At 47.2% G+C, this 26,190-nt stretch overlaps 2 protein-coding genes and 1 non-coding gene across 3 annotated transcripts; 1 reads left to right on the top strand and 2 right to left on the bottom strand.

Annotated features, from left to right (window-relative positions):
* Positions 1-5,988: 5,988 nt before the first annotated feature.
* Trnae-uuc (transfer RNA glutamic acid (anticodon UUC)) lies at positions 5,989-6,060 on the bottom strand. Its single transcript has one exon. It is a non-coding gene; the product is annotated as a tRNA-Glu (tRNA).
* A 1,280-nt stretch (positions 6,061-7,340) lies between these two features.
* On the bottom strand, positions 7,341-11,312 carry Vma22 (vacuolar ATPase assembly factor VMA22). Its single transcript, XM_075980502.1, has 5 exons — positions 11,133-11,312; positions 10,946-11,049; positions 10,782-10,864; positions 9,921-10,052; positions 7,341-8,375 (listed from the first exon to the last, which is right to left on the bottom strand). Exons 1-5 carry the CDS (start codon positions 11,241-11,243, stop codon positions 8,263-8,265), a joined length of 543 nt encoding a protein of 180 aa, XP_075836617.1. The 5' UTR covers positions 11,244-11,312; the 3' UTR covers positions 7,341-8,262.
* Positions 11,313-11,355: 43 nt separating this feature from the next.
* On the top strand, positions 11,356-17,001 carry Imp4 (IMP U3 small nucleolar ribonucleoprotein 4). The gene is made up of 9 exons (XM_075980501.1): positions 11,356-11,799; positions 11,917-12,025; positions 14,209-14,292; positions 14,874-14,983; positions 15,058-15,190; positions 15,264-15,418; positions 15,505-15,599; positions 15,704-15,777; positions 15,867-17,001. The coding sequence occupies exons 1-9, from the start codon at positions 11,797-11,799 to the stop codon at positions 15,977-15,979; spliced, it is 876 nt and encodes a 291-aa protein (XP_075836616.1). The 5' UTR covers positions 11,356-11,796; the 3' UTR covers positions 15,980-17,001.
* Positions 17,002-26,190: the final 9,189 nt, after the last annotated feature.

Genomic DNA, 26,190 nt, shown 5'->3' with positions numbered 1-26,190 from the left:
ATAAGGAAGCAGTGCACACACAATACCTGTCAGGCCAGCATGGCCTGCTGCTCCTACTGTTGAGGATACTAGGGAAGAGGGGAGGCCAAAAATCCAGTCTCCAGAGAGTGAAAAAGCTGAGATTTGGTCTTTAAGTCGCTCTCCTGAAGTTGATTTAGAAAGGGTACTTCTCACTAACGTCATGGCCATGGAGTGTGGCAAGACAGCAGGGACTAGAGAGTGAAACACTAAGGGTCCCATGTAAAAGTTGCCACTTTTCAGAGGAAGACTGGGTGCCCTTCCTCACCTGGGCTTCATCTGAGGAACAAAGCCTGTGTGAAAACAAGCCCAGAAACATACAAAGAGAAGGGTGGGACCACAAAGATCTTCCAGGGGACCCACATGGCCCAGTTCTCCTTGGCTCTGTTTCCTGCTCATTAGCCCACTCTCAAAAATGTGTTTTCTTTCTTAATAAACTTCCTGTACCAGGAAAGATGAGGCTACACAGAGAAACCCTGTTTTGAAAACCCAAGTTAAGGGGGCTGGAGAGATGGCTCAGAGGTTCTGTTCTTCCAGAGGTTCTGAGTTCAATTCCCAGCAATCACATGGTGGCTTTTGCAACCATCTATAAAGATATCTGGTGCCCTCTTCTGGTTTATAGGCATGCATGCAGACAGAACATTGTACACTTAATAAATAAATGTTAATAATATAATTATATATAAATATAATAATTATATAAATTCTTTTATGTTATATAATTATTATATAAATATAATAATAATCTTAATAAATAAATCTTTTTTTTCTTAAAAAAAGAAAAGAAATACTAAATGAGAGTTGGGAATTGCAATTCATTTCTGTAATCTCAACATTCTAGAGCCTGAAACATGAAGACTGCTTTGAGTTTGGAGCTAGCCTTGAAACTAGCCTAGTGAGACTCCTTCTCAAACAGCAAAAATAAAAATAATAAGTTAAATGAAGATGGTTATGTTTTTCATTTATCTACAAATACATATCATTTTCATATACCAATATGTATTAACTAATTATGCTATTGGGGCCTCTCTAGTTTGACTGAATTTGCAATCAGGGATTCAGAGGTGGTGGATGGGTTTTAGAAATAAGCTGGGGAACAGTACCAGGAGTAAGTGCCCCTTATTGACCTGGAGACCTGGTTCCTATCCGCTCAGGGACCAGGAAGGTGGGGTCAAAGGAAAAGGTTCCATCCGTCTGCAAACAATGCTTGGTACTCCGGTGGCTGGAAATGGAGCTATGCTTCCTTGCTGTCTTCGGTAACCTCAATTCTCACCTCAGAAGGGAAAGGAGAGTTGATTCTGGAGCCAAGTAGAGTGACCATGGCCCAGGAACACAGAAGTAGGCTACCCAAATTCCATGTTCCAATGTGGCAATGGTTTGATGAAGTTTGGCTTTGTTTTTATGAGGTGGGATAATATTTTTAATTAAAATGATATTACAGCATTTCCCCATTCCCCGACCTCCCTCACTCCCTTTCAAATGCATGGCCTCTTTTATTATTATGTACACACACGTACAAATATATAAATACAACCCGCTGAGTCCATTTAGTGTGTTTTGTGTGTCTATGATTTCAGGACTGACCACTTTGTATTAAATGACCCATTAGGGGGCTCATCCTTGGAATGATTAGTATGACAAGATATCTCTAAAAGTGCAATTATCACAGTTATCTAATTAGACTTCAGGCTCACCCAATAAGAGGGAAATTCATGCTTGATACTAGAAACCTAGCCAACTCCCCAGGCAGGGCTCCTGGGGCCCTGGATCTTAGAAGAGCATCTACCTCTGCCGCTTTAAACTTATCCTTGTTCCCACAGATAAGGGTAGGTACCACTCCTCTGAAGAAGCCTGTCTACAGTAAATGGAGACCATCACAGAAAACCACAACTGGACATAATGCAGAAACCAGCTGGTTGTGGGGAGTCAGCCCCAATGGATACATCGACAACAGGACCCCTGCACCTAAGTTTCAGAGAACATCCTGGAAAAGGGAGAAGAGAGACTGTAAGAGCCAGAGGACCAGGAAGTCCGCTGTGAGAGTGTGTCTCTTAGACACGACAAGGAAGTTACATCCATGGTACCTCGACAATATGGTGGCCTAAACAAGACCTGAACAAAGAAGGCATCAAAAGACACACTAACTCAGAAGGTGGAGAACCTATGGGAACTCACCTCAGACAAAGAATTACGGGCTCATAATGACGGCCAAAAGAGGGAGAATTAGCCTCTCCCAGGGACAGGAACAGAACAAAGAAAGTCATAACTCAAAGCACTTTTCCCCTACATTGGAGGACACCTTAGGCAGGTGGGTTAGAGCAAGCAGGGGAACCGGTGACAGCCTTTATGTGACCTGAGCGTTCTCAGCCCTTTGGTTGGTTGGAAACCAGTGCTCTGCACATTCTCAAGGATTTGCCTGACATTCACGAAGATGTTAGACGGGGTTCAGAAGAGAGCAATAATGCGTGGCTGGAAAGGGGCTAAAGATGTCCCAAGACAATTTAGCTCCGTACTTGTAAAATCCAAACTCTTATGATTGCTGACTTAAATGACATCACTTTGCTATGTAATCACATAAGATATAAGCACAAAACCAAACCCTTAACACTATGATTTTAGTTGAACGGTGCCAGAAATAAGTGTTGTGGGACTTTTCTGCCCTCTAGTGGTTAATCTCCTCAACCACAGACACACGGCCTAGGGCTACTCTTTTTTTTTTTTTTTTTTTTTTTTTTTTTTTTTTTTTTTTTTTGAGACAGGGTTTCTTATAGCTTTGGAGCCTGTCCTTTTAAAGGGGTTTTGATGACCCACAGTGGGAGCTCCATAGAGAAGCAAACTCAGCTCTGGACTTCCAGGATTTGATGGAGTACTAGGGAATATTAACATATAGAGAGTTGATTTTAAGCATTCTTAATAAGGCTACTGGGTGAGTATATATTCATAAATTTGAAGTCACTCACTGCTAATTACATACTTTGCTTTCTTGGTGTTTAGTTTTTTGTTTTTTTTTTAGGCTTTTCCTTTGTTTTAAGTTTTTTTATATATCTTATACACTAAGTCTCTGTCAGATGAATACCTCACAAAAAAATCTCTCCCATTCTGTGGGCTGCCTCTTCACTCAATTTCCTTTGCTGTACAAAAGTGTTTAAGTCTCTTGGGGTGCCACTTGTCGATTGTTAGGTCTCATTTCCTAGACAACTAGAGTTCTAGCCAGAAACTCTGTACCTATTTATATCTTGTAGTGCATCCTCTACTTTCCGACATGGTTTCTTATTATCGGGCTTTATGTTTGAGGTCCTTGATCCATTTAGAGTTGAGTTTTGAGCCGGGCGAGAGATCCGGTCTCATTCTTCTTCATCTTGAATTTCATTTTCCCCAGCACCACTTGTTAAAGATGCTGCCTTTTCTCCAATGTTTATTTTTAGCATCTTTGTCAAAAAAATCAAGTGACTGAAGAATTCTATGGACTTAGGTTTATGTCCTCAATTCTATTTCCTCCAATTCTGTTCTAGCACCATGCTGTTTTTATGATTATGGCTCAGTGGTATAATCTGAAATGAGCTAAGATGATACCTCCTGTAGTATTCTTTTTGTTCAGAGTTGTTTTGGATATTCTTGGTCTTTCGTTCTTCCAAATGCATTTTAATTTTCTTTCTGTGTGAAGAATAAAATTTTTGTTGTTGTTTGTTTGTTGCTTTTATGAGACAGGGTTTCTCTTTGTAGCCCTGACTGTCCTGGAACTCACTCTGTAGACCAGACTGACACTGAACTCACAGAGATCCTCCAGCCTCTGCCTCCCATGAGCTAGGATTAAAGACACGTGCCACCATGCCTGGCAGGGGGTTTTAAAGACAAAAGAAAGAGGAAAACTCAAACAAACAAAATTGGAAATGAATAAGGAACTATTAAAACACATGTCATTGAAACTCAGAAAATCCTAAGTTATAAACATCTGCACTCCACTAAACCGGGAACTCTAAAAGAAATGGATTCATTTCTATCCACATATACCAAAACAAAAAAGAACACTTAAAGTTGGGAGGGAGATATTGTGGGGAAGACCTTGGGAGCAGGAGAAGGAATAGGGAGTAGGTATGGTTAAGATATATTTTATACGTGTGTGAAATTTTCAGAGAACAAATAAATAAGGACATAAAAGATCTTTTTAAAGAAAGTGAATGTGTTCATTTTGGAAATAAGGGTAATCTACAGTAAATAACTTTGGTGGCTGTGATAAGAAAGCACAACTCTAATCCGTCTCCAAGCAAGCCTTTACACCCAGTAAATACTGCAGAGGATCACTATGCAGGGCTGGAGGGACGCTCAGTGGTTAAGAGCATGTACTGCTCTTCCAGAGGACCTGCGTCGGTCTCCTATACCCTCCTCAGGCGGATTACAAATGCCCGGAACTCCTACTCCACGGAATCTGGCCTCTGAGGGCACGTGTGTGTGTGTGTGTGTGTGTGTGTGTGTGTGTGTGTGTGTGTGTGTGTGTGTGCGTGCGCGCGCGCGCGCACGCACGCACGCACGCACACACACACACACACACTGGAAATAAGTATTTTTTTTAAAGAAGGAATCACAGTGAGGGAAGGCCAGGAGAGATGATATCATATTGATAGTGTGCATGCCCTAGGACCAGAGTGTGGGTCCCCAACACCCACATAAACGCTAGCTAATGTCAAAATTTGAGAGGTTAAGACAGGCGTTCCCCAGAGCAAACGCGCTAGAGTACCTGAGCCAGCGAGCTCTCCTGCTTGATAGGGCTCTTGTGAGGCCTGGTGGTTATGACACACAAACACAGTACAGGCAGCCTTGCGTGTTCACAAAAGGCCTGGAGTGCTGAAACCTACATGGCTTTGGACTCGACCAGGCAGGGTAGACGGCCATCAAGGGCGAGGGTGAATTATTGTAGGTGTCAGTCTTCAAGCCTTCCACATAGATGACTTTTAAATCACTTGCATTATGAACCAATATATAGCAATATACAACCAGCATAAGACGGAACAATCTGACTTCCTCGAGGCCCATTTCTAGAGCAGTAGCCCCAGATTCCAGCATCCCTGTGACTCGTCTGCCCTCTGAGCACCCACAATTTAGATACAATTTGCTTTTCCAGTGTCAAAAACAACACTGATGACTGAAAAACTTCCTGTCATCTGTGCTTCATAGTTTAGTAAGTTACTTCAGGCTGCCACTATAGGGGCCACTGCTGGCGTGTCCGCTGAAGCTCCTCTCAACACCAGGGTGTGTAGACACAGTGGTGGTCGTCTGTCGTCTGTCATCTGAGCCCAGTGCAGTGGTGCACATCTGTAATCAGGAAACAAGGCAGGATAGGGAGTTAAAGGCCGGGCTAGGATACCTACAGGGAACCCGTCTCAGACGAAGAACGTTTGAAGTCAGTCCCGTACTGGAGGGAGGAATCATGCCCAGCACACTCAGCTGAGAAGGAAAGAACCCTGGCCGACAGATAAGACAGACAAACCGCATCAAGGAAGACGCTAGTTTGCAATTGCCGCTCGCAACCCCGCACATCTTACTTGCTGGAGGATGCGGCGTCTGCCCCCACCCCCACCCCCGCTTTCTGCTCCGTTCCCAGAACGCCTCTTTACTAGTTCTAACCCACATTTCTCTTCTTCTCAAGGCCAGGAAATACCGGAAGGGGTCGGCAGAAGGAACTTCCGTATCCACACCCCACAGTGTTATTTTGAAAAATTAAATATTACTTTTAACTTCAATATCTATAGTTTTGCATTTAGATTGATAATATCTGATATAAGCAGTTACCGCGGGGCAAAATAAGTAGTTAGTATTGTGATGAATGCTGAAGTCAATTCATAGACTGATAAAAGCCATCCGTGCAGTGTCCCGAGCCTTCTGCACTCCATTATTATCTTGCGAGGTGTTAAGAGCCGCAAAGATGACAAGAATAGCAGCGAACTACTTTTTCAGGACAAAAATGGCATCTCGTTCCCATACCGGGAGTCGAACCCGGGCCGCCTGGGTGAAAACCAGGAATCCTAACCGCTAGACCATATGGGAGCTGCCGGCAGGTGTCTCTGCTTTGTCTACTATGATATCTACGTCAGCGGGGAAGCTTGCCCAAACTCCACCCCTTAAGTTTTTCACCATCTTTACTTTCTGGGGATCCTCCGGCTGTCTCAGTCGTGTGACCGGGAGGATGGAACCTTCCTTCTCTGTGAGTGGAAATGGAGCGGAAGTCAGCAGCTAAACACTTTGCGGAGCTGTCTTCACCCTGTCCCAGCGGCAGCGGCAGCGGCAGCGGCAGCGGCATCTGTGTCGCGCTTACCGGAGCCTGTCACACCCGGAGCCCAGCTGCGCAGTAAATACCTTTGTGGGCTCGATGTAGATTCAGTCCCATAAACAGTGGCGTGATCAGCGGTCCACGAGAGTCCCTCCCGCAGGAAGAATTTAGGGTCATTACGACTGTGTTCGGTCCTTTCTGCCTGCGGAGATGTCGCTTTATTGACAGTAGAATGTTAAGAAACTCATGGTGGATGCCTTTAATGCTTCCAAAACTCGGAAGGCAAAAACTGGTTATAATCCTGTAAGGTCCCACCCCTCCTGGTTTACACACTGTGCCCTTCTCAAACGAAAAACTAAAGGGCTGGGGGCCGTGTTCCCTTTAGTTTCAATAGTCCCAAGCATACAGGACCAGGGAATCTGGAAGGGAAGTGCTCGCTTCTCTCACAGGCTTGTAATCTTAAACTAGTCTTTTTGCTGCTTATCATCAAAAATTGGTAACAACCTGATGAATAATTTTCAGATACTCAGCCAGAAAAACTTACAGCCTGAACTTTGATAGAAAAGCTGGGTGCACGATTCACTGAACAACCCAGCAAAACCACAGCAATTACAATTCCCTTATTATTGCATTAATACAATCCCAAATCCAAAAATCATATAGACTCAACTTTCCTTAAAGCTAATCCCAGCACTCGGGAGGCAGAGGCAGGCGGATCTCTGTGAGTTTGAGACCAGCCTGGTCTAAAGAGCTAGTTCCAGGACAGGCTCCAAAGCCATAGTGAAACCCTGTCTAGGAAAACAAAACAAAACAAAAACAAACTGATTGAAGAGAGTCTGGAGGGATGGCTCAGTGGTTAAGAGCAGTCCCTGGCGGCTCTTCAGGAGGCCCAGGGTTTCCCAGCACCCATGAGGCTGCTCAACCATCTGTAACTTAAGTTTCGGGAGATCCATTCCCCTCTTCTTGGAGGGTATAAGGCAACCCACATGGTGCACAGGCTCACACGCAAAACACTCATAAATAAAATACAATCGACTTAAGAAACCAAAGAGCTTGGTGACAGTTACTGTAGCTTTCACTTTCTTTATTCACGTTTTCTGTAGTTTTACATATTTTTACAATTAAGAAGGAGAACAACAATATAAGCAAAATCGACAAATTGGGAAGAAATATTTACACCCCATAAACAGTGAACCTCCCTCCCCAACATCAAGTCTCCAGACACTGCTCAAGTTAGCTCAGTAGAAAAGTGCAGTTGGGTACAGTTCCAGAGGGAGGAATACAAGTTCAGCAAGCAAAGAGGCTGGACTTCAATCCTATATAAACACGAGTGGGAAGGTCCCTTCAATTCCCCTGAAAGAATGTCAAAGTTTTTTGGTTCTTTTCCTTTCATAATAGAATACTCCCTCCTCCCTGACAGTCTACTCTGGTGTGTGTGTGTGTGTGTGTGTGTGTGTGTGTGTGTGCATTGTCCTATACTATTTTAAAGAAAAGGTCTGTTGCCCAGGCTAGTCTCTAACTGCAGGGCGTAAGTGATCCTCCTGCCTCAGCCTCTAGAGTTGCTGGGACTAGTAGTGGGCATGCACTGCCATGCCCAGCCAGAGGTATTTCTATTGAATGACATTGTCCTGATCTGGCCTAAGTTCCCAGACTCCTTTTCTCCCATTACCATGCATGCAGTGTTCCCTTATCCCACTTGGCCGTGCGAGGTTATTCACTTGTCCCCTAACTTGCCCAAAGGACGGGGGGCTCTATGAGAACGTGGACCTGGAAGTGGTTTCCTACAAGCCGCTTTCGACACTGCTCCACTTGCCTCAGCAAACTTCAGAACTCAACTTCCTAATTCACAGAGCTGGAAACGACGCAGACTAAGGACATTTTGAGGAGGGGCATTAGCGGAGGCAGGGGCTATTATGAAAGAAAGACTAAGGCAGGGCATCCAAGAAGACTATGCTCAGTGCCTCCGAAGTAGATTCAGGTCAGGCAGGCCCAGGGTCCAACTCCTTCAGTCTTTTCTGGAGGCCCCGGAGCTGATCCTGACCCCAGGTGATTCGAGTCTGGAGGCTGGCTATATCTGCAGCGAGCTGAAGGCCTGGGGAGAGAAGAATGTCACCATGGTATGACACATGGACCCCGTCCCCAATCCCCCCAGGGACTGTGAGTCTCAGACCGCTCTGGCCTCTAGAGTCTAACCGTTCCAGGTGTGACATCACTTGACCCACACCCTCACCTCCTCAGCACCTCACCTGTGCTAAACCAGCATGCCCTCCAAAACAAAGACACTTCTCTGATCTACCATGATGGCCAGGGATGAGGACCTCACAGACCACAAACCTCACGGCCCCATTTCCTCCATCCAGCAAACTCCACCACTGCTCTGAGCTGCTCTCTCTCCACCCTCCCTTTGCACCTGATCCTGAACCACCTCGATCCACCTCTAGGCTGCACACCCCTCTGTTCTCTGTGACCTCACCCAGTAGGCCAGGCAGTCCTGTCTTTATCCTCAGGGCAGCAGGATTCTCCCTAATTCTCCAGGAAATGCTTTCTCAGAATTCCTAGATTCTAAGATCCCCGGTCTGTGAGCCCTACTCTCCAGTGTCTTCTTAGGTACTCCCTGGCCCTCAAATGATCTCACCTCAAGGTGTCTGTGCATCGTCAACAGCCTGGGAAATTAAACATCAGCACTCTACACTTCCAAACCTCCCTCCAGTGCAGATGCAGGTGCTGAACCACAAGAACTAACACATAATCGCCACTCAGCTTTCCCTCAGCGGCCGCCTGGAAGCCTGCCCACCACCACAGGTGAAACAGCTCTCGCCTCCCAACGTTCTGAGAGGACTCTTCTTTCCCTCACTCCTGCGTCTAAGCTGTTAGCAAACACTGGGAACTTCCATTCCCAAAACATGTTCCCACTGTTTACCCCACTTCCAAGGCCTCTACCTACATCCCGTGACTGGCCCATCCTGGCACCTGCTTCCACTCTCTGCTCTCTAGTCTGTCCCCACTCAGCTTCCCAAGGATTCTTGTTACTCTGTTGGCCCTACTGATTCATCCTGATTCTGCACCCGCCCATTGAACCTCACTAAGGTCTGGCTCCCTGGTCCCAGCTCCTGGTATTCCTGCTCTGCTGATTCCATTCCAGCCCTCTGGGCACCTCTGCCAGATACCCCACCCACCCACCCACGTACCCAGGGCTTCTGCCCTTGTAACTAGACCAGTTAGGGCCTAGTTGGTCTCTTTAGCTAGAACATAGTTCCTCCAGATCCCTCACCAAGTTCTTCCCTCGTCTCCTCAGAGAGGCCCTTCCTTCATAAACCAGCTCCCCAGCCACTCCCTCCCACGTTACTTTTCTCATGACTTTCAGAGCCTGGAACTACAATAAAAGTCTATTTGTTTGCCAGGATAAATATTCCGTTTGATCCCTGCTGCTATTATATCCCATAGCAGTTGACAAACATGAACCTAGAATGCTGAGAACAGCAGTGGGTGCTTTGGGGGAAAACCCCCAGCAGACATGCAACACAGTTTGCTAGTGAAAACCTGCAGAGTCCTCCCGCGGTGCTAGCGTACAAGGGCTCCCTATTGATAGTGGGCTGGAATTCAGTACATGGCTACAAAGCCAAAAGGGTTCACTTACCATCCCGGAAGCTGGCCTGGGCTTGCCGAAGACTGTGAGGAACCAAAATCCCAAACCAGTTCAAGGGATCTTGAGGGACCACTGAGGCCCCTGACTCTTGGGTCTTGGTAGGGCCCTTGCGCCTACGCAGAGCTGAAGACAGAAAAGTTAGAGTCCTAGTGACCACAAAGAACTCATTAATCTAGTTCATGGTTCTGGAAAATACTGAAGGTTTGAAAATTCTCCCAACAAGTAGGGTGGTGGTGGGTACATCTTTAATCCCAGCACTCGGGAGGCAGAGGCTGGAGGATCGCTGTAAATTCAAGGCCAACCTGGTCTACAGAGTAAGTCCTAGGACAGCTAGGGTTTTTACACAGAGAAACCATGTCTTGAAAAAAAAAAAACAAAAAAAAAAGAAAGATAAAAGAACAAAGAAAAGAAATTTTCCCCCAACCTTTATGTGTGTCTGGGTTTGGAAACAGTACTAGCCTTCCCTTTGTAATCAGGTGACGTGTCTACTGACTCCAGAAGAGAGGATTCTGTTTGCCGGTAACTGACCTTGCCCGTTTTCCCTAAATGTTCTGGAAGACCCTGAAATTCCCCATTCTTTGTCTCAGGAATGATTAACTGGGATTAGAGGTTTATTTCCAAGGAACACGTAGATACAGAGATGCACATTTTCCGTTCAGCTGATGAGACTTCCTCTGACTGCAAAATCTCTCCACTATAAAACGTCCCATCCAGCAACTCCCTATCAAAGAATAAGGAAAAGCTCCTCAAACAGCCCAGTCTCCAGCTTAGACGCGCTCCATTAACCAGATCCCGAACTAAGTCATCTAAATGTTCAGTGAGTTTGGGCTGACAGGAGGAAAGAGAACTCACATGCTTCGCGGGGCCCCAATTCCTCGGGGGTCTGGGAGTCAGCTTTGATCACCCTGAAGGTCTGGGGTCCATCCTGGGCCTCGCTGAAGGAGAAGGGAAGATGGATCTCTCTGGCCACAAAGGCCTACGTCCCACCCACGCACACTCCATGGAGGGTGCCTCACCTGGCGCGCACGCGGACCTGAGGCTCCATACGCGAGGCATACTGCAGGGGCCCTACCGACTTGGCGCCCATGGCATAGCGAGCCTTGGCAAGCGAGAGCCAACCCTGGGGGAGGTAGGAGAGACTTGAGACTCGGTTTCCCTCCCTGTGCCCGCCGTCTGTCCTTCCCTCCATTCCCCGTGGTCCACCTCCTCCACCCGGGCGTTCAGCGCCGCCCGTTTCGCCTCTAGCTCCTCCAGGTCGCTGAGCAGCTGCAGGAACATCGAGTCCAGCTCCTCTCGCAGGGCCGAGACCTCCATGGCTCAGCCCCTCTCTGGGCACGGAGGAGCTAAGCCACCTCCTTCCAAGCCGCCTAGTCACCGCCCACTTGCATAGCAGCCAATCGGCGTCTGAGATCCGCCTTTAGGGGGCGGTCCTAGTCGTGACCCGGAAGCCAAAGGCGACGATCTCCGGGTGGCCCGCCTCAACGGCTAAGGCGCTCCGGGAACCGGGACGCAGACTATTTCCCGAGTCAGACGGCTATGAAGAGTCGGGCCGTAAGCTTAGTCCCAGGAAGCCACCAGCCTAGTTTTCCGCTTCTTGTCTTCGCGAGCCGACTGTTTGATCGCTAAGTGAGGCCGCGGGCAGACTCGTCTATCTGGGCTGTCTTAAAGCACGTGACATCCCGAATCCAGGGACTTGATTGGCTGCCTTGCGATGCCCTCCGCCGTTCGCCATCTTAACGTGGGGCACTCCGGACGGCAGCCCATTCGAGTGAAGCCTCTAGGCCTTCCTGGTTGAGGGCGGAAGTGAGCGATGCGTGGTGCCGGCGGCTCCTAAAGATCAGAGACTCGTGTGGGAGCGGCGCTCATCATGGTAGGATGTTTGGAGTTCGGGATTTGTCTTGATGGTGGTGGTGGAGGGGGACTCGTGGAGGGCTGGGTTGGGGTCCTCGGTGGTCGGGAGTGGAAAGTGATCCCGTCTGTTCTCTAGCTCCGTCGGGAGGCTCGCCTGCGCCGGGAGTACCTGTACCGCAAAGCCCGGGAGGATGCGCAGCGGTCGGTTCAGGAGAAGAAAGAGCGAGTCAAGCGTGCTCTTGAAGGTGAGCCTTCGAGCCTTCCTCCCTATCCTGGCGGGGTACCAGTCCTTGATAGAGCTTACTATGCACTGCTGTAAACGCGTTTAAACTTGGCGTATTTGTGTTAGTGTGGCCGAACACCTCTTCGTTCTTTGCCTGTTAGGTACGACCTCACTGGTTTCGGAAGGGTCGGTATGGCCATTTGTGCCTGCAGTCTCGTATGTTTACAAGTTGGTTGTTACTTTCGTTTACAGAATATCTCGTTTTTCGAGTTAGAAGTTTAAAACTTTGTCTTGCTTTTATCCACGTTTCCATTTTTGTCCCATTAAATGAAATTCCTCTATCACAGAGCTTAATTAGAAATGTCATATTTATCCCTATTTCATTGGTTCTGTATCCAGGGAGGTTTATGTCTCCTATCTATTGTTCATCACCCGTGGTACGTTTTATGACTATAAAGTATGTATGTATTACGTAAAGCTTGCTTGAGTTAGGAAGCATAATGTCAGGGCCAGGATTGTACCTCAGTTGTTAGACTGCCTGCCTAACATGATACCAGCCTAACTAAACTGGGCCTAGTAGCCTATGCCTGTAATCCCGAACTGGGGACGTAGAGGGAGTGCTTTCTCCGACTGCATGAGGTCCAGATCAGCTTGGCCTGCATGAGCATAGCGCTAAGTGTCTGTGACCCATCTTCAGAACTTAAAAAAAAAAAAAAACGAGGTGAAGAAAAGATGACTCAAGGGTTAAAGACACTTACTGCTCTTACAGAGAACCCAAATTCATTTCCCAGTACCCACATGGAGTGGCTCACAACTGCCTATAACCCCAGCGCCAGGGGATCCAGTGTGTTCTGGCCTCAGCAGCCACCCTCACGTGTGTTCATGTAAACGCAGACAGACACACAAACACAAAAATATAAAAGGGAAAACGATTGATATATTAACATTTATAGTAATCACTATATTAAATATTGCATTAAAAGAAACCATTTTGTTGTTTGATTTGGTTTTGCTGGGCGGTGGTGGTACACGCCTTTAATTCCAGCACTAGGGAGGCAGAGGCAGGTGGATCTCTGAGTTCAAGGCCTGACTGGTCTAGGGAGCAAATTCTGGAACAGCCTTGGCTACACAAAGAAATCCTGTCTCAAAAAAAGAAAGAAAGAAAGAAACCATTTTTTAATCTATTATTTGTGCTTACATTATACCTATTTAGTTTTAAGTCTAAAGATTTTAGAGTATATGTGTTTGGCCGCTTTGTTTGGGTGAGAGTGCTCAGTGGATAGACATTCCTTCTTGTGAGTGACTGGGGAATTCTTTTCCTGTGGCAGATGGGGCCTGTTTGCAATTGGTAGCTGGAAGGAGTGCTGTTGTTGTGGCCCTCCCCTCCACTGCCTGTGGATGGGATACTCAAATGTGTTTGATTTTCCAGAGTGTCACATCACAGCTTAGCCCCCGACTACCCCACTTTATCCCCTTCAGGGGAAACATCTGACCCACAACCAGCATAGGCCACTCACCTTGAAGTATTCTGTGCATCAAGCCTAGCAGTGTTCTTTTTATACTGTTTTGCAATTGTTTTTGGAACAAGGTCTTACTTTGTAGCCTTGGCTGACCTGTATTCACTGTGTAGACCAGGCTAGCCTCAAACTCACAGAGCTCCATCTGCCTCTGTCTCCTAAGCCCTGGAATCAAAGGCATGAACCTCCACACCCAGCTTAGTGTCCTTGTGTGAAGACTTTGGGATCATGATTCTTTCTTCCTACATTAAGAACAGTCTTTTTTTGTTTGTTTGTTTTATAATGTTCCTCAGGACCAGGGTCCTGGACCTGCAAACAAAATGCCCATCGTTGAGTTACCAAAACTTCTTTAAATTTTTGTCTGGTTATAAAAATAATACATAAAAATGAGCTCTGCAGGTGCCATAAGCTGACAATTAGGTAAGAAGTTGGTAACTAGTGTGGTGGCATACTTTGTAATTGCAACAGTTAAAAGCGAAAGCCGTGCACATCTCCAGAGCATTTCTCAAGTGAAGTAAGTAACATAGCTGGTTTATTGCTTCTCTGCTCCTCTATTTCTGTATTGACTCCGTTAAGAAAGAAGTAGAGTGCTTTCCCATCAACTTTGTGCAGGCTAGTAAACCACAGTGTCTTATAAGTTTATGGGCCCTGCTTGTGTCTCACTCAGCTCTCTGTCTTTTTCTTGCAGAAAACCAGCTGATTCCCTCTGACCTGCGCCGGGAGGCTCTAGCCTTACAGGGGTCCCTGGAGTTCGATGATGCTGGCGGCGAAGGTAGAACTGTGCTGTGCAGCCCTCTTCCACACTGAACCAACTTCTCTGCGCACTGTGCTCCTTGTCCTCTTCAGCCACACTGGGCAGTTTCCCACCTGATGGATGGAAGTGTCCGGGTGTTTCTGTGCCCATCCCCCGCTCCCTCCTGTTCGCCTGTGTTGCGACATCGCAGGACTCTCCCTAAATGGGGGCTTTTAGTTTCGTTTACAAAACGATGAACACAGTAGCTTTTGCTCTTTGCTCACTCCCCCTCACGGGAGTGTCTGCTGGTGCAGAGTGCTGTCCTTAGCTCACTCCCCCTCATGGGAGCTAAGGACAGGGCTCTGCACCCTCATGTCTCGTCACAGCATTATTTAATAAGCAGGGAAGGAACCACAGAGATTATAGGTATTTGTTGTGAAGAAGGGAAGTCTCCCACCTCTTGTTCTAGCAGTTCAGAACTGTGCCACCACAGAACACTTCCTTGCTCAGCTGTGCTGGGTAACCAAGGGTAGCTGTCCTGGCCACTGGAGGTGCATTTCCATCCGTGAAGATTCTCTTGAGTAGACTCAGCATTTTCTTGTCTCTTGCTGTCCCGACAGGTGTGACCAGCCATGTAGATGATGAATATCGATGGGCTGGAGTTGAGGATCCTAAAATCATGATCACTACCTCCCGAGACCCCAGTTCTCGCCTGAAGATGTTTGCAAAGGTACTAGGGGGCGGGGAGTAGGGGATGCCCATGGTCAGTGGCCCCAATTCTAATTCGACATTGGTCTATGGCAGGAACTGAAACTGGTGTTCCCAGGTGCCCAGCGCATGAACCGCGGTCGGCATGAGGTTGGAGCGCTGGTGCGGGCTTGCAAAGCCAATGGGGTCACCGACCTGTTGGTTGTCCATGAGCACCGAGGCACACCTGGTAAGGCCTGCCACAGGAGAAGGGAGCTGGGGTTGTTCTCGTGGCAGAGTGTCTGACAGCCTGTACCCTACAGTGGGGCTCATTGTCAGCCATCTGCCCTTCGGTCCCACGGCGTACTTCACACTGTGCAATGTGGTTATGCGGCATGACATCCCTGACCTGGGCACCATGTCAGAGGCCAAGCCTCACCTCATCACTCACGGCTTCACCTCACGGTTGGGCAAGCGGGTAAGTACAGGAGCCTTGGGGTAGTGTTGGAGGTGGGGAGTAAGGATCAGGCCAGCCACTTGTGACTGTCCCTTCCTGTGCCCCAGGTGTCTGATATCCTTCGTTACCTGTTCCCTGTGCCCAAAGACGACAGCCATCGGGTCATCACCTTTGCAAACCAGGATGACTACATTTCCTTCCGGTGCGTCTCTGGGCTGCATCTGGCACCCCATGACCTTCGTAGCCTTTTGGCTGACCCACAGCCCTTCTGAGGCATGTCCCTATCTCTGCTTGCTCTCTCCCCAGGCACCATGTCTACAAGAAGACAGACCACCGCAATGTGGAGCTGACTGAGGTTGGGCCTCGGTTCGAGCTGAAGTGTGAGTTTGGAGCTTTAGTTTATGCCTGGGGGGTGGTTAAGGAGGGGCTTGGTTGTGCGTGGGATGACATCTTTTTCCCCTGACCCTAGTATACATGATTCGCCTGGGCACACTGGAGCAGGAGGCCACGGCAGACGTGGAGTGGCGCTGGCACCCCTATACCAACACTGCCCGCAAGAGGGTCTTCCTGAGCGCTGAGTGACCTGTGAGCTGCTGGCCAGTCAGGATGCGGACTTGGACTTCTGGGACAGGGACTTGTCACAGACAGATTTACTAATCCCAAGTGGGGGCTGGAAGGATCCAAAATAAACCCTCTGTCGTCATGCTACCCAAGTGCCTCTCACTGGTCACAGTAGGCCTACTCTCTTGTCAGGCCAAATCTGAAAGATGAAGCCCACAGAGTGTCCATGAGTTGAAGACCTAATGACTGTGGAGTGTCCTCGGGCCTTGTTTTATGTGGAGTATAAACAGCCCCTCTCAGGCTGGGGATGGTACAGACTCCCCACTGGGAAATGAGTGGTTGTTTTGGGAGTTGGGCCCTGTGATCAGTTATCTAGGTGGTTTAGGGTAAGTCTTTTTCACCAGCAGCAAGCTGACCCCATTCCAGTGCCAGCCTAACTTGTCAGTTTAACAGGGTCCCTCTGCCAAGCAGGTGCATCCTCCCTCTTTCCCAGGAGACATGGTAACACCAACAACCTGCCTGCCCTTCCTCTAACTCTTGCAGATGGGCCTATCCAACAGCACACGGGGAGGTGCCTCAAGATTCTAAGTCTGTGCCCCAGTTTCTCCCAACTTACGCCTTCTCTGTACCCACATTTCTGTTTATGCCTGGGGACCCTGGGTTTATGTAGAGTGGTTGTCAAGACCCTGCAAATGCACTAGAGTTTACAATCCATCATGCAGTTAGGAGGAGACCTCTGAGGAAGCGTGTCAGGACAGCATAAGACATGTCTGCATGGAATCCCGAGAACTGAATTAGTGTGAGGTAACAGAAACCATCTGAATGACATGAGACCCAGTAGAAGAGGAGAAAGGGAGGCGTAGGAGCCACGGAGGCCACTGTGTTGGAAAGTCTGGGATGAAACCACCATTACAGCTCATGGATCCAGTTCCTCTGCAAAGCCTTGGGGATTTTTGCTTCTTTCTTGGAAGAATGAATCTTTGTGTGTGTGTGTGTGTTGTGTGTATTGTTGAAATTTTAAAACAAGTAAAATCAAAATTGTGGTGTCCTGTGTTTATTTCTTATAGCTGCCATAGGAATTACTAGGGACCAGGTAATTTAATAGAAATTGTTAGTTTTAGAGTCATGGTGCAAGGTCAGGGTGTTCACTCCCTCCTAAGTCTGTATGTGTAGGGTGGGGATCTGTTGCTCTTTTGCTTGTGATGACTGCCAGCAACCCTGGGCATTCATTATTGTCGACTCGAGCGCATCAGTGCCAGCCTTTGTCTTCCATGCTTCCTTTGCCTATCAAATTTCTTGAATGCTTCTCTTAGAAGGACCTTTGTCAGAGGGTTTACAGCCCATGATCTGGGATGATCTTATTTACACAGTTCTGAACTCAGTTATATTTGCAGAGACCCTTCTTTCTCTTTCCTTTTATTGAATTTTATTGAGCTCTATATTTTTCTCTGCCCCCCTCCCTGACTCCTCCCCTTCAACCCTCTCCCGTGGTCCCCATGTTCCCAATTTACTCCGGAGATCTTGTCTTTTTCTACTTTCCATGTAAATTAGATCCATGTATTCTCTCTTGGTGTCCTCATTGTTGTCTAGGTTCTCTGGAATTGTGATTTGTAGGCTGTTTTTGTTGTTGTTGCTTTTGCTTTATGTTTAAAAACCACTTGATAATTGTCTTTCTGGGTCTGGGGTTACCTCACTCAAAACGATATTTTCTAGCTCCATCCATTTGCCTGCAAAATTCAAGATGTTATTCTTTTCTGCTGTGTAGTACTTCATTGTGTAAATGTATCACATTTTCCTTATCCATTCTTCGGTCGAGGGGAGAGACCCTTCAAATGCATCGCAGTTACAGTTTCTAAGGATTAGAATGTCTTTTTCTTTTTAAATTTTATGGGTAAAAGTGTTTTGCCTGCATACAAGTCTGTCCACTTGCAGGTCTGGTGCCTGAGGAGGCCAGAAGAGGGTGTAGGATCCCCTAGGTCTGGAGTTAGACAGTTTTTAGCCATCATATGGATGCTGGAAATTGAACTTGGTCTTAAAGAGCATCCTAGTATTCTTTTTCTCCTTTTGGTTTTTCAAGGTGGTTTCTCTGTATGGTTCTTGGCTGTCCCAGAACTAGCTCTGTAGACCAGGCTGGCTTAGAATCTAGAGATCTGCCTCCCTCTTCCTCCTGAGAGCTGGGATTGAAGGTGTGCACCACCACCGCAGCAGCAGCATCTAGTGTTCTTAAGCACTAAGCATGCTTGAATATGAGTTTGTTCTTTGTTGTAACTTTTTCCACACTCTGTTCTGTGTGTTTGGTTTTTTAAATTATTTTGATATGACACACAGAGTTTCTTTTCTGGTCCTGCCCATTTGGTGTTCTGTGGGCCTCTTGTATCTCCTTGGGCATCACTTCATCTAGAGTTGGGAGATTTTTCTTCCATAATTTTATTGAAAATATTTCCTGTTCATTTGACATGCAATTCCTATTCTTGTATGCCTATAAATTTTGCCTTTCTGTGATGTCCCAAAGATCTTTAAAGTGGAGTGTTAGTTGACTGCGAAACACACATTTCCTTAAATACTAGTTTGGGGGAACCTGAAGGGCCACCAATTGCATTTTGTGTGCTAGTTAGTGTATTAGTTCCTGTGGATGTGAGCGGAGAGAGAAAAACCACAGCGGCATTGGTAATTACTATTAGGTCATTGTAAAGTGGAGGAGGGGCTCGTGTAAAAGAAGCAATGGTGGGAACACAAGGGAGGTGAGACGTGGGAGATTGGGTTATAAATTTACTGTGGTGACCAGACTAGCTTTGAACTCTTCTGCCTTTGCCTCCCAAATGCTGAGTTGAAAGGTATGTTCTACCATGCCTGATCTGATTGTTCACTTCTAAATAAAGTACCAGAGGAAGTGTGCTGAGGCCAGGTTAACATCAGATGGGAGCTACAGGTCAATGATGCAGGTTTCTGACCAGATCCATCATTAAGAGGCCTCTGGTGCTGCCAGCAACACGTGTGAGCACTTGTCTGAGTACATTTCCTCCATGGGAATGGCAGGTAGGTGAGGCCGCCTTGGAGAGGTGACAGTCTAGGGGAAAAGTTAATATGTAGATTTTAAGGATGTCAATTTCTGCATCAGCAAATGTCTCAACAGGCAAAGGTACTTACTGCCAACCCTGACAAGCTGAGTTCAGTCCCCAAGTCCCCATGAAGGAAGGAGAGAACCCAAACCCACAAGTTGTTCTCCCCACATATGCCTCCATGCACAAAAAAATAAATAAAAATATAATAAAGACTTTTGCAGGGCAGTGGTGGCGCATGCCATTAATCCCAGAACATGGGAGCAGAGGGAATTCCAGGGTAGCCATGGCTACACAGAGAAACCTTGTCTCAAAACCGAACAAATAAAAAGAATGTCATTTTAGTCTGATCGTTTGCTTTTTCAAGACAGGGTTTCTTTGTGTAGCCCTGTCTATCCTGGAACTCACTCTAGACTAGGTTGACCTTGAACTCACAGAGATCCACCAGTCTCTGCCTCCAGAGTGCTGGGATTACAGGCGTGCACCAACACCACTGGAAAGATACCATTTTCAAATCTGGGAACAGCATTAATCTCATGGTCCTGGTAGCTCCAGTATCCTGGGATCTCTGTTACAATTTAGGCTTTACCTTCACAGCTTCATGCAGTGACCCCATACCTACCCTGCCACACATTGCCTGGCTTTATCTGTTCTTTGAAACCATCGATATGACTCCTTGAACCCCTCAATCTTGCATCTTTCATGGCTGAAAATCCAGGACCCACATAGATGGTGCTGTCAAGTTCTGCTGCTAAAATACAACATAGCCTGGTGTCCTTGGACCACAGCTACACCAAATTGGTGCTAGCCTGGGGAGACACTGTGATCCAGTGCTTTGACAGGTGTTTCTCAGTGGTGCTGATTGCTCTAACAGTGCGGCTGCATCCTCATCACCAGCCTGACAGCTCCTCTGTCTTTGTCCACTGAGTTTACATCCAGTTTCACCTCAGTTCTCAGGGCATGGCGGAATGAAGTCATTTTCGTAGACTAGCACACAGATGTAAGCCCTTTGGGCTCTACTGGCGGTTCTCAATTGCTTTTCCTGTCCACAGTTCTAAATTCCTTCCCTTCCTACAATCAAACAAGTTCCCATGATCTACAAACCACAGGGTCTGACAGCAGCGGCCCCACTTCTCAGTCTCAGTTTATGTCAAAACACCCCGAGAAGTCTCTTGAGGAAGGAAGGATTAATTTTGTCAGTTCAAATACAGTACCTTGGGACAGGGAAGTTATGGCAGCAAGAACTTGAATTAACATAGGAAGCATAGTGTGGGGAATGCTGCTTGTCAGCTAGCTTCCTTTTTATTCAGTGCAGAATTTTAAGCCCAGGGAATGGTGCCGCCTATTTTTAGGATGGTTCTTGCCTCAGCTTAATCTATATTAATGCCTCACACACTTGGCTAGAGCAGTGTTTCTCAACCTTCCTAATGATGTGACCCTTTGATACAGTTCCTTATGTTGTAGTGACCCCCAACCATAAAGTTATTTTTGTTGCTACTTTATATAAAAGTATATAGCTGTAATTTTGCTGCTGTTTTGAATCGTAATATAAATATTGTTGGAGACAGAGGTTTGTCAAGGAATTGCAACCCACAGGTTGAGGATGACTGGTCTAGAGGCCTCTCACTGGTCTAGAGATTTCTCAGGGGTGTGCCTGAAGGCTTACCTCATAGGTAGTTCTAGATCCTGTTAATAGTCAGCTGTACTACCACTATATAGCCTCCAGAGAGCGCTAAAGTGTAGTGTGGCGTTCTCTTTATGATGTGTACCTGTAGCCTCGAGATGCTGATGTTGTTCCAAGGAAGGAACCATTGATTCAGAATGCTGAAACCTCTGAGGAGATTGGGGAACCCCAGAGGAGCTCTCCAGGAAGCCCTGGTACTGCTGGGCTCAAACTCCTGCTTGCAGATGGAGAGGGTTGTGCATTCTGTTTGCCGAAGGTCAAGCTTGCGATGGCTAGGGTGTCAGCCTGTGGAGCCTGAGCGTTTTTAACAGTGAAGCAGTGAAGTGTGTGTGGGGGAAGGGTGTTTGACAATATCTTCTGTCCATTCGGTTTGTTGAATTTTTTTGGTTCAGTGGAAAAGAGAGCTTGAGAATAATTGGGTATTAGGGGTTATCATCAAGAATCTCCCCACAAACCTCCTGAGTTAAAGCACTGTCTCCCAGGCTTTCCACTGTTGTTTCTTTTTCCCTTTGAAACAGCAGTTCAGGCTGGGCCCCTCAGAGCACCGGTCAACTCAGTCCTCAGCTCTTGAGTGGCCAGTGGACCAAGGACTCTGAGTGTTATAACTATAGAAAGCATCAGATCCAGTTAGAGTCAAACATTCCTGCCCTCTTTGCCAGCAACCAGTCAGACCAGTTTTATCTAGACAGGGTTCTGCTCCAGTTTGCTTTTGGTTGCTGTGACAAGCACCGTGACCAAAAGCAGCTTGAGGAGGGAAGGGTTTACTTGGCTTACAAGTTACTATCATTTACAATGGGTAGAACATGTTAATACTTTCTTATTGCACAAGGGCAGAACCAGGGAACAGTTATAATCAGATCAAAGCAAACCCCAAGCCCAACATCATTGCTCAAATTTTGCAGCTCAGTGTTTGACAGTTGGTATTCATTCACACACAATCTTCTGAGCTCCAAAGGACGGGCAGCCTGTGATGCTGTGAATGAGAATGACTCCCAGTATTTAAATGTTTGATGCCCTTGGTGGACTGCTTAAGTGTTAGGAGGTGTAGCCTTGCTGAAGAAGGTGAGACAGTGGGTGGGCTTTGAGGTCTCAAAAGCCCTTACCAGGCCCAGTCTTGCTTTCTCTGTTGGCTGCTTATTGATATGTAAGCTCTCAGTTTTTGCTCCAGCACCATGCCTGCCGGCCTGCTGCCATATGCCCTGGCCATGACGGTCATGGATGCAATCCCTGAAACAGTAAGCAATCCCCGAATTAAATGCTTTCTTTTATAAACTGCCTCTGTCATGGTGTCTCTTCACAGCAATAGAACAGTAAGACACGGTCCCACTCTCTGCCTCTGCTATCTGCAGCACACACAGCTTGTCTCGTAAGCTTAGGCTGGATCCTCTCTGTTAATTGTCCTTGACTGATATCCAGTAGTCTCCAGTATGCTGGGGTCTTCGCTGCAGCTAGGAAGGCTGTGCCTTCACCAGTGGCTTCTCTTGACCTCCTCATGAACTCTGGCACTTTTACATGGGGGCAGACTTCAGCTTCTCTCCATGACCCCTTCGATGCTGATTTTCACTAAAACTGAGACTCAGCTCTGCAGAGAGTCTGCCACCCAGCCACAGTACCAAATCTGCTGCGCTTGATGACCCCTTCATGCCTACAAACCAGTTCCATGTGGGAGGCTTTCATCCATTACCAAGTTCAGCTATCAGCTAGAGATGCACCCAGCCCAGACCACAGCTTCTGTATACTGACCCAGGGTACACCTCAGTGATACTGGCCTCTTAATAATTGCCGTTGCGCTCTCAGCATCCAACACCCCAGTAAAACAAAGAAGGCTTCACTTCCAGATTCTGGATTCAAATATACCACACAAATAGAACTGAGAAAGATTCTCAAACTTCCCTCAGAAACATTGTAAGCCATTGTTATCTTCTCTTCCAAGGTCCTACAGAACAGTTCGCGAACACTTAGTGGCTTTCCCAGTCCAAAGATCCCAAATCCTCCACAGTCCTCCCCCAAATCAACACTGTCAGGTTCAGCACAGCAAAAACCCACTCCTCGTATCAATTTCTGATCTAGTTTGTTTGCAGTAGCAGTTACAAACATCGTGACCAAAAGCACCTTGAGGCGTGTGCTGGCTAGTTTATCTCAGCCTGAAACAAACCAAAGTCATTTGGGAAAACAAAACCTCAACTGATGAGTGCCCCCACCAGATTTGCCTGTGGCCTAAAGACTGATTGATGTGGGAGGATCCAAGCTCACGGTGCTCCTAGTACGAGCCCTGCGCTGGTGGTCCTGAGTGCTCTAGGAAAGCAGTTAAGCAAAGCCAGTAAGAACATGCCATGGCCTCTGCCTCAGTTCCTGCCTACCAGGTTCCTGCCTTGAGTTCCTGCTTTGACTTCATTTGATGATAAACTGTGATTTGGAAGGGTAGGTGAAATAAATCCTTTCCTCCCCTAGCTGTTTTTGGTCATGGTGATCACGGTAATAGAAACCCTATCTAAGGGAGTTGATTTGACTTACAGATCACAGCCCATCACTGAGAGAACTCAAGTGGGAACCTGGGGGCAGGAACAGAGGCAGAGTCCCCTGAGGACTGCTGCATCGCTAGCTTGCTTTCTCCTTGTGCAGTCAGCTTTCTTCAAATAATATATTTTTTTTCTGCTAGTTTTCTTATATAGCCCAGGACCACCTACCTGCCTGGGGTAGCCCCACCCACAATGAACTGGACCCCCTACATCAGTTAGCAATTTAAAACAGTATGTCCACATTCACGTCCACAAACAACCTGACGTAATGGAGTTCAATGGAGGTTCCCTCTTCTCAGATGTGTCAAGCTGACAGTCAAGATTAACCATCAAGATAGACAGGATCCCAAGAGAACAGACTCCCATCTGGATAGCCAGATAGAATTTTAGACAGACAAGAAGATAGACATTTAGACAGAGCAGTGGTCCCAGAGAAATAGAGCCCCCCTTCCTTGCTGACTAAAATTAATCCCAGCCAAGCAGAAGACAAAACATCCCCACCAATTAAGTTACCCCAGTGGAGATCCGTTACCCTTCCAGTCAGTATTCAGAGGGACAGGCTTACTTATTGGCCAAACTTGAGCCTATGGGAGAAACAAACTTTTTCTGCAGAAAGGATACCTCCTTCTGGAGAAATAGACTCCACTGGACCTCCCAGCTGGATTCTCATTCCCTTCTTGCACAGATCTCCAGATCCCAAAGCAGAGATTCTCCATGCACTGGTCAGCTTTCCTGTCCCCCTGCCCATTACCACAGCTGACCATTGACCTCCCAGTGCTGCCACTGCTCCTGGGTACCACCATTATCCAGTGGCCACTGCCCATCAGTGATATCTACTGCTGCTCCATGGAGACCTTTCACGACCCCTTAGTGACACTCCTCCATTTGTTCTGGAGTCACCTGGCTTAGAATGACTGCCATTAGTCATCTCAGAGACTCAGCTTCTGTGACTCCTATTTTCACGGAGTTCATAGACCTATGTACTGCCTGCCTGAGTCACCCGCCACCCATGTCTGTCCATCCAACAGGCATCAGCAGTCCCACTGGCATTTACTGCTCACCTGCTTCCTTGGGAACCAATCCTCCAAGTCTCTGAGGCCCCTCAATTAATGAATTGACCTTCACCCTGCCCCAGGTGACAGCAACTTCCAATCACTGTTGGTCACATAACTGCCCTCCAGTGAGCCCACAATTACTGTCCCTTCTCAGTGATCCCTGCTGACCCCCTTAGAACACACAAACATGAATAACTCACAATAGTCTAGATCCCCACTTTTTAAGGCTTAAAATAATTCCTCTGTAGCTCCGTACATATGCAATGTGCTTTGATCATATTCCTCCCACTGCCCTCTCTAATCCCCTTCCTCTTCCTGCAGACCCCCTTCGTGACAAGCCCTCTCCTACTTGCTTGTCCTTGGTGTGTATGTGCCCCACTGCAGTGAACTGGGGTTTTCTGAATAGGCATGGGTAGGGCGGGTTCACTTACTTGAGTGAGGGAAACTCACCAGTGGCTGCACTATTGAGGAATGTGACCCCCCATGACTATTAACTGCCTATAGCTTCTTAGAGAGGGATGAGGCCTGCTGAGTCCCTCTCATTCATGATGGCACTTTGATAAGCCCAGAGTTATGGGTTCATGGGTGCAACCGCTATGCCATATCCAGAAGACAATGTTTCATGGCACCCCTCACCTTCTGGCTCTTATGTTCTTCCCGCCCCCATCCCCACCCTGCAACGTTCCCTGAGCCTTGGAGAGGGTGGTACAGATGTCCCTTTTAGGACTGAACACCCAACAGCCACTCACCCTCAGCACATTAAACAGTCTGATTTTACCCTCATCTCCCAATATTTAAGCTTAGGTCCAGCAAACTACAATCTGCAAACCACAAAATAGAAAAAATGTAACGAAATTAAAGGATTGTTGCCAACACAGTGGATAAAACATTTTAAAAACTTTGGCCAGGCAGTGGTGGCACACACCTTTAATCCCAGCATTCAGGGGGCAGAAGCAGCAGATCTCTGTGAGTTTGAGGCCAGCCTGGTCTACAGAGCTAGTCCTAGGACAGCCAGGGCTACACAGAGGAACTCTGTCTTAAAAAAAAAACCAACAAAAAAAGAAAATTATCTTATGTATATGAGTATTACTTGCCTGTATATCTGTGCCATGTGCATGCCCGGGGCTTGTGGAGGCCAGAAGGGGGCATTGGGTCCCCAGAACTAGAGTTTCTGATGGTTGAGAGTCACCATGTGGGTGGGAACTAAACCCAGGTCCTCTGGAAGAGCAGCCAGTGCTCTTAACTGCCGAATAATTGTTCCAGCCTCTCTAAGTTTTTTTTAAATTACATTTATTTGAGTATTTATGCACAAGGCTGTGCACGAGGAGGTCAGGCTAACTCATGGAAGTGTTGTTTTCTTTTTTTCTCCCACCGTGAGTGCACCAGGAATGGAACTCAACTTCTTGACAGGCTTGGCAGCAAGGCCTTTAGCTTCGGAGCCATCTGATTGCCCGCTGCCCCCTTTCAATGAAAAAAAAAATTGGATACAGCCATCCCCTCCCCCACTACCTGGCTGTTTTCATGTCGACAAAATGAAAGCACATAGGGTAGAGGTCAAGTAATCAAGCCCAAACCAGTTCTTGTCTGGCTTTTCAAGATGCTCTCCATTCTTTCATGAAAACACTGTGATGACCACTAAGTTGACCGCCTGTTACCAACGACCCCATTGATCTGTCAGTGACGTAAAGCACTTCCAGTCCTCAGCCCTATCCTTCCACACTCAACCCCAAATGATTTCCTCTGAGCCCTCCCTCAGTAGAGGGCTGGCAACCCCTGAAATTCTTTGGTTACCCTGCAGGTGTTGCTAGCCCATCTACTGAAGCCTGTGTTTTGGCAGCCCCCTTTCTATTTTATTTTGTATGTACGTGGGGGGGGGGGCGGGGATGTACTGTTCACCTGCCTCTGCCTCCCGAGT

Source organism: Microtus pennsylvanicus, chromosome 7 (assembly GCF_037038515.1).
Source record: "Microtus pennsylvanicus isolate mMicPen1 chromosome 7, mMicPen1.hap1, whole genome shotgun sequence".
Lineage (NCBI taxonomy): Eukaryota > Metazoa > Chordata > Mammalia > Rodentia > Cricetidae > Microtus > Microtus pennsylvanicus.
The sequence above is the reverse complement of the archived record's forward strand: the minus strand, read 5'-3'. Positions and strand labels throughout refer to the sequence as shown.

Excerpts from the sequence above, each read along its gene's own strand:
- Vma22 (XM_075980502.1), bottom strand. The coding sequence starts at position 11,243 with ATGGAGGTCTCGGCCCTGCGAGAGGAGCTGGACTCGATGTTCCTGCAG. Across the intron at positions 10,865-10,945 it reads CAGGTCCGCGTGCGCGCCAG|CGAGGCCCAGGATGGACCCC; the intron begins GTGAGGCACCCT and ends CTTCTCCTTCAG. Across the intron at positions 10,053-10,781 it reads ATTGGGGCCCCGCGAAGCAT|CTCTGCGTAGGCGCAAGGGC; the intron begins GTGAGTTCTCTT and ends TTCTGTCTTCAG.
- Imp4 (XM_075980501.1), top strand. Across the intron at positions 14,293-14,873 it reads CGATGATGCTGGCGGCGAAG|GTGTGACCAGCCATGTAGAT; the intron begins GTAGAACTGTGC and ends CTGTCCCGACAG. Across the intron at positions 15,191-15,263 it reads TGAGCACCGAGGCACACCTG|TGGGGCTCATTGTCAGCCAT; the intron begins GTAAGGCCTGCC and ends TGTACCCTACAG.